Genomic DNA, 13,778 nt, shown 5'->3' with positions numbered 1-13,778 from the left:
TATAAAAACTTTAATAAACAGCAGTTTAATATTTGCACTGGTTTGTACGATTTTGTATTTACTCCCGTTTCTCTTAATTGGGGGGATTCATTTATTCTTTCTAGTAACGTCTAGTAATGTTTTGAGCTCATTTATTTAAAAAAAAAACCCAGAACAACCAAATGATAGCAAATTCAATATGCCTGTCATGTGGAAGCTACAGTTTAATGACAGCTGTTCTGAAAAAGCTGCATATAGCTTTAATGTGGCACAGCTGAAAACTGACCAACACACAGTTCAAACTGACAAGCCAGGATTGAAGAGTATTGATAATGGAGAGTATTGATAACGAAATGAGCCAAGAGGACGCCTCTGACAGCTATGGAGGAGTGATAAAAAGAAAGCCATTGTTAGAATTAAACATGTTGAGAAAAGTTACTGTGGTGAAACTAAAATAAAATTACCACTTTAAATCAACATGTAAAGCGCAATGTTTGGCATTTCTGGTCAGAGTTTATGGGAAGATGGATGGAGCTTAAAGACAGTCCACTAATGGAAGAAAATCTGTTAGAGGTTGCAATAGTCTTGAGACTCGGGTAGAGATTCACCTTCCAGCAGAAAAATGACTAAAAGCACAGAGATCCATTAGAATAGTTAGTAGTCTAGTCAAAGTCCAGACCTAAATCTACTTGAGGGCTCATTGTATAAGTACATAATTTCTTTCCATGGAGGCTCTCTATTCAATACAACTGAACCAGTGCCTTTATGTAAACATTGTAGGGCAAAAAAAATCAGTCTGTAGACGTGGAAAGCAGGCAAAACCAAACCCCCAAATGACTTCCAGCTAAACCTGCAGGGAAATTTAAGAATGTATTCCACTGTTTTCAGATTATTTTTTGAACAGCTTTTGAAATCAGGCATCTTGTTTTTCTTCAACTTCAAATTAAAGAAGTTAATGTCTGACGGTCTATCAGATAAAATCCAAAGTAAACACATTACATTTTGTGGCTGCAATGTAACACGTTGTAAGAAAGTTCAATAGTAGCAAATATTTCTGCGAAGCACAGTAGATTATTTCTGTGCGTTCTTGCCTGACCTTTCAGACGTGACTCTGATCCGTTCGTCATTTGATGAGTGGAATCTGTCGTCTTTCTCTCTGAAGTACTCTTCTATGCATTGTTCCTCAAAGTCATGAACTTTCTTCAGCTCATCCTCAGTGATGAATAGCTCTGTGAAATAAAAACAAACAACAACAAAAAAAGGGAACAATGTAAATTTCATACTAGTACCAAAACACCAACAGGCACTTATTCTGCCTTGGTAAAACTATAAATATAGTCGTATAAATGATGAAAAAACAAGTTCATCATCTTCCACTCACTCAATCCATAGTCCCTCTCGTCATCGTCATGCTTGCGCCAGCGGCAGCATAGATGCTTTAGGACCATTGTTATGTGGCTGAAGATGATGAGGGGTGGAGGAAGGACCGGCCGCTCGTGGAATGTCATGATTAGCTGGTAGCGTTGGAACTTCCACACCTGGTTTGAGATGGACTTTACCTCAAAAAATGTGTTGCTGCGAATAATGAAACACAAACATAAGATTAGCTGCGACTGGTTTACAGATGTGACAATAAAGTGAATCCAGTCATCAAAGATGCTGCATTTAATGTTGACCAGCACATAAACCAGCATAAACTTGACCATTTACAGTTTGGGTGACATAACAGTCTGGGCTTTATTTTTTTTAAGGATGGAATGCCTATAAAACACACATACAATATTTTGATTCAAGAATTGACATGTCTTTACTTATCTGTGACTTGATTTAAGATTTTAAAGGTCAAAATATATGCAGAGCATAATTGCTAGAAGTCTACAACACGTTTTAGACGTAGTTCTTGGAAGATATTTAAGGTTTCCTCACCTCTACAGTGAGTTTTCCAGCACCACCCACAACATTTCATGTTCTAAGTTGAGGCATTAGCAAGATTATTACAGAATCAGACATAGTTCTGCTGAAAACCCAATTGTTTTTGATTTTAGATTAAGTTAAAGATGTTTGAGCTCCTACTTTCATAATTGTATTTAGGTTGTACAGTGCACCAGTACAATAAAGTCTCCCTGGTTTAAAAAAAAACTCAAAAATGACTTCTCCAATTATACTTTTTCTCATTGTGTGCAAACAGCTTATACGGATTTAAATACTTTTACATGGTACAGTAGTAAAAATCAAAGGTTTACATACTTAAACACTGCTATGAGTAGGTTGACAAGCAGTATGTTGGCCACCAGCAGGTAGCAAGCCATGATCGCAGGTACAATCCAAGCACCAGTCTTACATGGCGGCAGGGTCACCACCACCCCGTCCTCTGTGGTTATGTTCTGGCCGCAGGGAGCTGCACAGTGTCACAAAATGAACAAACACACATTTTGATACAAGGCAAATAAATAAAAAACATATATATATATAGACTTTTATTGATCCATCTTTTCATGGATATCTTGGATGCATGTTTGATAAAATAAATAAATAAAAATACATGCAGACGCATAAATTAAACCAAAAATAAAAATGAAATCAAACGTTAAGATGCATATTAAAGAAAATAATGCCCTAGCATATATTACACTCTAATGAGTGGAAACAGCAAAATTTAAGACAAGCAGGTCTAAAGTATCAAACAAAGTACATACAGATACTCTGCAAACAAACAAGAAGCATACTTTATTTTCATGCTTCTTTTATTGAGAAAGGAATTGGAAAGAGCAAATATCATAATGGCAAGGGCTCATGTACGGAAATGGAAATAGACAAAATAAAAAAATAAAAAATCCACAGAACAACACATTTATCATGTGTTGTCCCCGTTTTTGTTTTCAATATATTTAAACGTACGTTTAAAATATATTGCCACATGTGAGAGCCATAACTTCATTCCACAATGGTTGATTGCTCTGAGATCTATCTGACATGTATTTTGGAAACAATGTATGTTTTTCCATCCATGATGGTTCAGTTGCTGTGGCTGATCTAGGGAACATTCAGCATTTGTCCTTGGTTTGTTTGCCTTGGAGATTCAGTGTGGTCATGCTCGTCATTTCTCGGTGCTCAATTTCTTCACACAATGTAGCCCAAAGACAGAGAACTGAAGTAATTTCTTTCTTTTTTTTTCCTTTTTTTTTTTTTTTTAGCGTCAACAAATTTTGGACACAAAAACTCTGACAACTGAACCACGTGAAAAAACAGATTACAGATGATGAAGGGTGAATAATAACTATGTCCTGACATGGATGTGCGCTTCATTCAAATGTAATGTAATGCTTTTAGTAAGGTTTGGAGGTCAGTCACACAAAATGTTGGGTTTAGTCGGTGAAATATTTCAGCAGTGGCGCTACTGCTCCGTTGAGAAGCTGAGCTGTTGTTGAAGTAATATGATCAGTGTGGAATGTGGTATAATCATGGTCAGTTCTCCAAATTTAAAGAAATTTAGAAATAACCAACAAAAATCGAGGAAAGAGGCATCAAGGAAATATCAAGTATTTGATGGTTTCTCTTGATGCGGCAGCTGACCAAAAGCAAAGACCTGAGACAGGTAAAAACATCTGGAACGTTCTGCTGCCCTCTGAGCGACCATTGCCAAAACTAGTGGGAGTAAAGTTGCTTACAGGGTATAGCCTTAGGTCAAGCTACTAGCTCTTCTCTTCAAATATTTGAATCAGAATCAGTTTTTCCTGGACTGGTTGGTCAAAGTAGTAGTTTAGTAGCTGACCTGAGATACCGTCACAGTGGCAACTTTAGCCTTACAGCAAGAAAACACATGCATACTTTTTTTTTCTCAAGTGCCCTCTAGTGGTGGGACTTTGCATGACATGGTGGTAACGCGAGGATGACGAAGGAAAGGTGGGATAGGTAAATGTGGTTAAACTGAGGTCTATATGTATAGATTTACTGGAATTTTGAGTGGTCTGGGCAATGTGGGATGGACCATTACTACGCCAGGTTCCGTGCGTTCGTAAGTAATTTTCGACCAGCCAGAGTTTTTCATTCAGCCTTTGCTGTACCTTCTTACTATGCATATCTGAAACAAAGAATGGAAACATTATTTCAGATCTCTTCTCTTTGGGCCACTCCTCACATTCCGTACACACCTTTATATACAGTACTATACAAATAGACAACAGAACAGCACACAGACACTCTTCCTGAAATACGCTTCCAAAATGACCCTTAAGTCAGAATGTTACAAAAGAATTCAGAGACCAAAAAAAAGTTCTGATAAACTGTGAAATCAACTTGTCTAGAATTACTCCTACAATAATGATGGGATTTGTCCTATTTACTGCACCTTGCAAATATTAGCACTTCCCTTGAACTTTTTCCACATTTTGTAACATTATAGCAGCAAACTTCAGTATTTTTTATTGGCAAGTTATAGGTCAATCCATATAGGTGCATGTGAAACAATTAAATATTTATATTAGATTTTATTTTAAGTGCTTGTTTCATAAAGAAAACCTGAATTAAATGGATTTACTACGCAGAGAGCAAAACTTTTTGACGACAATGGCTTACAGGTAAATCGAAGATGGAAATTGTTACTATTTCTATCTTCAGGTATGGACTGAAAAGTGTGTTTAAGACTTGAGGTAATATTTTATTACCTAACTGCTTCAAATTTCTTCACTCTTACATCTCTGCTATGTTCTTTGGTCTCATGTTGCTTTTCTGATGTTCTCTAACAAACCTCTGATACTTTCACAGGCATTTTACATTAAATTACACACAATTAGACTTTAACCTTCCTATACTGTATGAAAAATGTGATTCACGCAACATTTCTCCTTCACGTTTCAAGTTTGTGGCTTTGTCTTGATAAAATGTGAAAAAGTTCAAGAAGATGGAAAATGTTTGTAATACACTACTTTGTCTCATATGTATATATTTATATATTTAAAAGCACAATCCTTGAGCTATACAGTATGTCAGATTTAGTCAAGGTTTATCTTCTTTGCTCAGGAAGTCAGGAATTATCTTTCTCCAAATTCAAAAGGAATTTTTTTCCACTAGCTGACGCCCAAAACTTACGGTCAATCTGGTCGGCAAAGACCTCCCCATAGATCATCCAGTAAGGCATGAAGAAGATGTTTCTGGCCAACATCCAGGACGGGTCTTCGTTAGGATTGAGGATGGCCTGACGTGCCACCCCAAAACTCATGAGCACTACCAACATGATGATGACAAAATACATCATGTCGATCATCTGACAGAGGGAGGGAGAGAGGAAGGGGAACGGTCAAGACATGGCTGGATTTTCTACTTCTTCATGCTTAAATCATGTCAATTAATATTAACATATCTAATGTATTGAAAACACACAGATTCTGAGCTATTTTCATATTGGTAAAACAATGTAAAGGATAAAAATGTCTTAATACAAATATTATATCTTCATTGAATTCTCATCTTAAGAAGCATATCTTTTCTTCTGTGTGCATTTATTTAAAATCCCACATTGAGAATTAATGTTTTTAGCAAAATTACAAGTGCAACACCTTCTGGGTACCCTGTCATCATTTTGTCCATTTTGCACAACTATTTTTGGCAGCATGAGACTTATTCCTGCAAACATATTTCCTCTTAAGGGACAATGAGCTGAGGAAGATATGTTTGAGTATTTCCAGGAGTCCAGTGCCTATGGAAGAAAAAACAGGCCCATATACACATTTTTTAAGTCCCTGACTCACCTTGACTGCATGTTGACAGAAAGCCTAATCTTAGTGCAAAGCACTTACGATTACAGTCCCAGCAGTATTTAGAAAAGTCCCCATGTTTATGTTGTTACTGTTTGTAGGTGAGAGCTATGGAGCCTCGAAGACAGTAAGATGCCAGTCTTTGTTGCATTTCTCTACCGGTGAGGAGTGGAAATATTTCTACTTCGCACCACTTTTTACTCACAATTTGAACAAGATCAAATTGGATTTCCTTTGGATCTCCATGCAACCTTGTCAACCACATTTCCAGCTGTTTTATTTAAATTGAACTGTCTGATGTGAAAAAGCATTTTTTCCCCCTCTAAATATGTAAATATGTCCAAATTAAAGGTTGGGTTTTATAAAAATATGTATTTCACACATTTAAAGCAGAATATGAGCTTCAGTAAAAGTTTGATTTAAGATGTCTCATGTATATACCTGATCATATTTGTAAAATCAATTAGATGACAGTTATTTAACAATTTCACACTTGAACCGCTTAAAAAGAAATGATTTTTTTTCTCTGTGTATGAAATGAACATCGTTATGTAAAACATTTTTAAAAACAAAAATATAATACTGGTTTTCTTTAGAGAAACACATTTTTTTAACCTTTTGCTGTAAGTATAATTTAATCTCCTCACTTACTCTGACAGGAAACCAGCTTATGAAGCTGAAGGAGCCCATTAACCAATGCCTTGACAGGATCATTTAATGCAAATCCAAATCTCCTTTTCTACCTACCAGCTAATTATCATATCAAAGACTTTAAGTTCACCGGTACACAGCTTGCGTCAGAAGCAGTCTAGCGTCAGATAGTTACTGATTTAGATCCGTGTGCGTAAATCTGAGGCTCTGATCTTGAACTTGTTGAGATCAAACAAACAAGTTAAGAGTCTCGGGGGTTCTCTTTGAACTGGTTCAGAGATTATATACTTGCGATCATGACTAAACAGATGTCAAGGAAGAATTTATTACGAGGAGAAAATAACGATAAAGACAGGAGGCAAAGGAAGTAAACTCCGCCCCCCCGTCTCCTCTCACCATCTTGCCAATCATCATCACGTAGGGCCCCAGGTACTTGTTGACTCCAAAGATGTCGAGCAGCCGGATGTACCAGTAGATGATGTTGACGCAGTAGATGACCCGCCCATAGCTCATGAGCGGTGGCTCCTGGAGGCGCAGGACCATACCGACGGAGAAGATGAGGATGGCCATGAGGTCAGTGATGTTCCAGTACTCTTGCAGCCACACCTTTACCTTCTGCAGCAACTTCCCCGGCTCTGACATCAGGATCTAGAAAACGGCACGGACATACGGTCGCTTAGCACCGGTAATGAGTCGGATTCATAAACACTGAAGCTGAGAAGCAGAATGGTGAAAATAAATGACCTGAAAAAGTGACAGAAATAGGAGAGTAGAAATGCATTCCATCATGATCACCATAAGAGGGCAGTATGGGCTCACCAATCAGAGAATTTGACATCTGAGGAAGCACATACAGTGTAGCTGAAAATGATGTGACACAATGATTTATACATTTCATACACTTACTTTAAAAAAAAAAAGGCACAGAGTGGGGCAGAACTTATTATATGGCCACAATGTGTTTTTTTCTGTTTACTCGTGTTTTGTGTCATTTCTGGTTCTTGCTTTCATCTTCATCATCATCCTGCTCCCCTTTTGCTTTGCTTTGATGTGCTTTTTTTTAGTCTCCCTTTTACAGATCCATCACTGATTTTCTTATGTGTTATGAACTATTTCATGAAACAGACATAACCCTTGAACCTCCTTTCTGCCACTGTTGAAGCTAATTAAAAGTGTAAGTGCTTTGTGAGTTGCACGTTGCTTATCCTGTATATCTCAATGTATTGTGTCACAATCATGATCTATTACCTCTCTCATCTTTTCAATGCCATTGGTGAAAATGTAAGCAATGACAATCCACTCCTGAGGAGAAGGCCACAGATCCATCTTGACCAGGACAATGTAGTTAAACAACATCAGGTACCCCACATATGCCATCTGCATAAAAAACACATGAAGAAGAAAAATAATGAGCGGCGTCACATTTTGGTGACATGCCTGTTTTTGGGGCTTTTCATCTAGATGTAAGCAGAACACATGAAATCCAAAATACAACCGCATTGCATTTATTGAAAAAGATAAGAAGAAGGGGCAGCACTGTTACTTTAAAAGGGATAGTTCAGGGTTAAAAACAATTAATATGCTACTTAAAAGGAATAACTCCCTGATAAAGTGATCACAGAGGCTGACCTAATGGCTATTCTGAGGGAGACAAAACTAGAGATGCACTGAGACTGTCCAGTTTTAAGATTAAATATCTCCTTCAGATTGAAAGATAAACATCAGAACTTTTCTTTTTCCAGTCAGGGAACAAACATACATAAGTCATAACTGTTCATGTTGACAACAAGACTCCTCTGAATGGAAGTCGTCACTGTGCGAAAAAGACCAAGTAGGCAATTTCCAGGTTCAGTGGGGTGTTAGAGGAACCCTAAAACAAGTAAAAGTTTTCTACAAAGGAAGCTATTTTTCTACAGTGATGTGTTGCCTGTTTATACAAATGGCCACAGTTTGGAAATAAATGTCACAGCAAAATGAATTTATTTCAGAACATGGTTGTTCTGTTTTTATACTAAATTCTGTCTGTCATAGGAAATGCACATGTACATGACTGATGTAGTGCTATGTATATTAATAGTGCTAGTTGCTACTATTAATTGTTCAAGACCGCTTAAAATGTGAACTCCCTAATCATACTGCATTTGCTTTAAAATAAGAGTAAAATTCTGCTGACCTTTAGAGTCCTAATATAATTATCAATCTCAACAGAATTCTAATGATTTTGTATCGCTACAGAACATGATTAAGCAATTCTAGACATAGCAGTAAATCAGCTCATTTTCCTCTAAATGTAAAGTTGGGCTAATACAAAAGGTGTTGTTACTGTAGCAATGTGAATTTCCTGAATTTTCCTAAATGCGTTATTAGCAATAAAGACTTCCTAAATTGGTTTATAAGATAAAAAGTTAAATAGGCTGAAAAACTGTCATTGACCTTTAGCTGTCAAGGTGATACTTCTCAGAAATAACGACACAAAATATATCTGTATAATATTTGTGCGCATTTTTATTTGTGTGTTGAAGGCTGTATTTATTTTTAATCAGCGTCTTACACTTTTCTATATCAAAACACATTCAGCAGTGTTTAAGTTCCAATGAACAGCAAAACCTTTCACATATTTAGAAAGCAAATTAAAGCAATAATAATAATGGAAATAGGAGCAGCTCATTCATTAGCTGCAAGTCAAGCATAGCAATGGTGCAAGTCAGTGAAGAGATTGTAATATTGGGTGTCAGAGACTTTTCTCATTAAATCCCACATGCATGAAAAACGTTGAGCCCGATTTATAAAACCATGGCAGCGCTCCACAGCTGGTGACAAGTAAGAATATAAATTGCATAATAAGTTGAGGATCAAATTCTGAGAACCAACCAACAATCTGCTCCATAAGCACAATACATCAGACATACTGTGCAATGTTTCTCTTTGAAGTTGCAGTAGATAACTTTTATAAAGACGTGTTTTGATTTTACATACTTATTAAAACTGTCACCATGTCCTGACAGTATAACGTTAAGTCAGAAAATCTCAAATGATACAAAAATCAAGCTCCCCTGCCTCCTCCCTGTGGTCCATCTAAAGAAACACGCAGCTCCCAGTCAGAAGCTCTGAATCAGAGTCAGGAGGAGTGTCTCCGCACTGGCAATCATGCTCGTGTATGCACTGCTCATATCCTTCCCCACACAGCGTGCACAAGCTAAAGATTTCCAGTTTGCTGCAACTGTGCTGAAGGCGGAGAAACGACTTACAATGACAGGAAAACGTTTATCCGCTCCTATCAGAGGCCACGCTAACTAGACTAAGAATCAAGTTACATACTGCAGATTTAACATCAATTATAGAAAGGGGAGGTTGGTGAAGGGCAAGAGTGAAGGAAAAAAATAAGAAAAAAAGTAGAGTTGAAATATTTTGTTCGCACGAATAAATAGTAAAAACCTCTGCTGGCCCTAATGAGATGTTTCAATTGAAGGAGCAAATTGAAGGCATTCAAGTGTGGGGAAACCAACGACCAGCTCGTATGAACTATTATTCGCTTCCTCGCAGGCAGAAACGACACCAAACAGACGTTGCACACCAAATTCAAAGGCAACAAAAGGAGAAAAATCTTGATGGATGCTGCTCATGTTGTTGCCGTTACTATCTAAAGATAAATAAAATGTCGACTTTATGCACGAGTTACCGGAAGCATTACGTCAGAACATTACATTAGGTTTAAACATGTATTTCTGCTGTTGAATTAGCAGTTTCACAGTAAGTAATCTCATTTTCCTCCCTCCTTCTCTTTTTCTGTTCTCAGCCTGCCGCTTTCAGGAGTCTCCCACTTCTCACTTAACTTTAGCACCTCAGTAACGACACTGTGGAGCCGGAGCCTAATGATAACAGAGGCTGTGCGTGAAAGTAGACATTAATGGCCAAAAAAAAACTGCGGCTGCATAGTCAGCAGAAACAATTTCCGCAGCCGAATGTGGGAGGCGTTGCTGAAGCCGACACTGACCGTATGAAACCAGAACTTGACAATTGGAGCGTTGTAGAACTCGTATATCTTGCGTCCCATGGGGATAAGGCGGTGGCGGCTCTGAACCTCCTCAACATCCTTCTTTCTGGATGTCTCTGTGGTTACCTTACCCAGCATCGCCTGGGTGAGCGTGAAGCCCACACGGAGCGAGTGAGGGGCGGGGGAGGGAAAGGTGTGAGGATTTCAGGAAAGAAGAGTGTGGGAAGGAAGGGAGTGTGGCGGATGGAAACGCAGAGGAGATGCAGAATGAGGAGAAGAGAGGACGACGAGTATTGGAAGGGGAGGAGGTGGGAAAAGGGAAGGGTAAGGTAAAAGAAAAAAAAAGTGGAGAAGAGGGTTATATCATGAGCAACAGCAGCTTTTTTTTTTTTTTTTAAATAATGTAATCAAAGAAGCAAGCGCAGGCAATGCCGTCATTCCAAAAATGTGAAATGTCTGTGTGAGGTGGAGTTCGAGTGAAGGCTGATACTGTAACACGGTATGACGAGGACACAGACACTCATGGATTGTGTCTCAGACAACAATTACGAGGCAGGAGACAGACAACGAGATAGAGACAGGAAGAGGACAGAGTGAGAGGAGGAAAAAGATAAGACATAGATATCTCAAATCAATCTGTGACACAGTTTTTAAATCCATGAGAGAGGGTTCGGAGCCCATTGTTTTTTTTTTAATGGGTCATGGTCTTAATGTAAAAGCAACACCATTTCTCCGAGGGAGCTTATCCACAGAATTGTATTGTACGTTTAAAAGGAACTAAAATATACAGGGTCAGTCAGACGTTTACATGCACGTCTTAAGGACACGAATGTCATGATCATTTAAACCTCCTTCTAATTTATTAATATGCTTTTGGATGGTAACTCAACAAGTTTGTGGTCAATGCAGATTTTTTTTATTAATCCACAAAGGGTAAAAATATACTAAAATGTAAACAGACACACCCTTAATATTTTAATATTTGCTTAAGAGTCCATTCAGTGGTTGCAGAGAAACAATTGTCATTTAGCCGTCAACAGGAAACCGCTCCTGAGGTTTCCTGAACATCTGAGATTATTTCCTGTCATCAGATGGTTAAAACCTGGACAAAAGCTTCTGAGTTAATAAAGCAGCCTATATTTATTTACATTTATGTACAGCTGTGTATTGTATGTTTTGCTAAATAATCTTTATGTCCTGGAGAGAAAATGGTTAAAATGTGACTCAAAACTTACTATGACGTCCATGACAATTTTGAGTGTATGAAAACTTCTGACTAACACTGTATGTTTGAGGGCTGACCCAGGTTTTAACATGGTAAGCTAGTGCTAAACATTTATTTTATTTTTTAAATCAGCCTGACATCAAAGAAAATGTGTCTACATGTAAGCACACGGGGACGTGTTCATCTTCCAAATGTGTGAAATGTCGTTTTATCCCAGGCACACACTCGCTGAAATTTTGGCAGGAACAGATATAGGTGCCCGTGTGAAAGTTACACCATGCCTTTACTGCAATCAACATGCTCTGTACTCATTCAAGATGTCACGCAAGCACTGAAACTCATTACAGAGTAGCTCATCTAAAACATCTGAGGATACAGCAATACAATCTCCCTCTGTGGTGAAGCAGTTGGTGTATGAATCTGTCTGCGATTCATAAGAATCTGACGGTGTGTTTGAGCAGTCAGAAGCCAGGGCAACAACAAATGGATCATAACAATGCATTCTCTGGCATTAGAAACATGTTTTATTTTTTGTTTTTTTTGTTATTTGTTTTGTTTTATACCAGAGTGCCTCGGGGCCTTCAAGTAAGTGTTACAAGCCCAGTTTTGTAAGCGTTTGCGCTGGCTTGCTGGCTGGCTTAAGCTGTATGCAGATGGAAAGTATGTACAGTGGCGCCGAAGACGTACGATTTCAGTTGAGTCACTTCTTGAGATAATGACTTGATCCAGTTTGGGGGATTGAAACGACTTTTCTAATCCCAAGTCTTCGCTTGGAAGAAAACAAACTGGATCAGGGAATCATCACCAGACGAACTGAAACAGAACGGATCCTATTCCTGCTGTACATCCATGTCTATGCAGATGGACCAACTCTTCCACTGTGAGCTGGGAGAATGCACTCAGACTCTGCATGATTAAAGCCCTGCAGCATCCAGCAGATACAGTTATATAATGCAAAAGCCTGGGCCTCCCATGCTCAGCAGCTGACATGCTGAGAGGTGCGCTGCAGCAAACCATCACTGATGGGAGAGAGTGGGGGGCAGCAATCGGCTGGCATTCAGTACTGTACCTCAATCAGACCTACGTTTGGAGGGAAAAGAGAGGGTAAAGAGAGAAAGAGCAAGAGAGACAAGGAGGATTTACAGGATAACAGTGAGAAAAAAATAGAAAAGCAAAGGAGGAGTTTGGAAGAGAACAAGAAAGAAAGAGAGGAAAAGGAGGAGAGAGAGCGAGGAACACACACGAGGGAACCCACAGTCGGCGACAGACTGAGACGCTACAACTCCACACCAAGTCTTTGCTAAGACAACGAGAAACAGGAAAGGCCAGTTTTGACTGGAACTGTCCAGCTGGCCAGAATAGAGAAACGAGTAAGTGTGTGGGAAGCGCTGTGTGCACATGTTTGCTCATTTCTCATTGTGGACAATCGGAACAAAACTAAAACCTGCATCCACAAGAGATATTTATAAAAGGCACACAGAATACGGACCGTGATCGGTTCTGGACCCAAATAAAGTGTGTGTGTGTGTGTGTGTTGTCTTGTTTGATTTTGTGTATAATTTCTGAGATGCGGGGCTGAGGTGGGTTCTCTCACCACAGAGTTGTACTGCGTCTCACAGTAAGATCTTACTGTGAACTCCATGTCCTCCTCCTCTTTTTCCTTGACCGGTTTCTCTGGCTCCTCCTCTTCCTTCTCCTGCAGGTACGTGTCCTGATCCTGCGGCATGTAGGACATCTCATCCTTGTTTTTGAACTCTAGACTCAGGATGGACGGCGGGAGAAGCAGGCCTAAGATCACCTGATTGACAGGCAAAATGAAAGGAAATGAGATGATAAAGTGCTGGATTTGACAACAGCAACATGCTGAATGTATGGTGTGTACCAGTATTTTGTCAAGTGCTATGTCACCTTATTTTATTGCAGTCTATTGGAATTCAATGTGACGATTACAAAACCCTTATTTCATAGAGAAAGCATGGCTACTGTTATACGGGTCAATGAGAGCAACACCTGCATCAGATAGAAGTGGTACAAATGTGCTGCTCTCAAAATCAGAGCAGCAGAGTCTTGGAAAGAAGGGCTTACAGTCGGTCACTGTGGGAAGGAGAGCAAGATGGATAACACCATAATCAAGTGTGCTCTTAGCTGTTAGCAGCTGCATACACCTGCAAACATT

General features: G+C 38.8%; 1 protein-coding gene across 16 annotated transcripts in view; it reads right to left on the bottom strand.

Annotated features, from left to right (window-relative positions):
• Positions 1 to 13,778, bottom strand: part of trpm3 (transient receptor potential cation channel, subfamily M, member 3) — a 172,111-nt gene that overhangs the window by 8,761 nt on the left and 149,572 nt on the right. For 5 of the 16 annotated variants that reach the window (XM_017306744.2, XM_017306739.2, XM_017306740.2 and 2 more), the window contains 9 exons: positions 13,197 to 13,400; positions 10,378 to 10,518; positions 7,632 to 7,760; positions 6,780 to 7,031; positions 5,068 to 5,242; positions 3,932 to 4,060; positions 2,227 to 2,377; positions 1,361 to 1,554; positions 1,076 to 1,208 (listed from right to left, as the gene is read on the bottom strand). In XM_017306744.2, coding sequence (XP_017162233.2) covers positions 1,076 to 1,208; positions 1,361 to 1,554; positions 2,227 to 2,377; positions 3,932 to 4,060; positions 5,068 to 5,242; positions 6,780 to 7,031; positions 7,632 to 7,760; positions 10,378 to 10,518; positions 13,197 to 13,400 — 1,508 coding nt within the window. Of the gene's footprint in view, positions 1 to 1,075; positions 1,209 to 1,360; positions 1,555 to 2,226; positions 2,378 to 3,931; positions 4,061 to 5,067; positions 5,243 to 6,779; positions 7,032 to 7,127; positions 7,222 to 7,631; positions 7,761 to 10,377; positions 10,519 to 13,196; positions 13,401 to 13,778 lie in introns of those variants that run through there. The other 11 variants (XM_017306741.2, XM_017306742.2, XM_008418965.3 and 8 more) reach the window with 4 other exon arrangements.

This window comes from Poecilia reticulata, chromosome 9 (assembly GCF_904066995.2).
Source record: "Poecilia reticulata chromosome 9, P_reticulata-male-v2, whole genome shotgun sequence".
In the NCBI taxonomy this organism is placed as follows: Eukaryota; Metazoa; Chordata; class Actinopteri; order Cyprinodontiformes; family Poeciliidae; genus Poecilia; species Poecilia reticulata.
The sequence above is the reverse complement of the archived record's forward strand: the minus strand, read 5'-3'. Positions and strand labels throughout refer to the sequence as shown.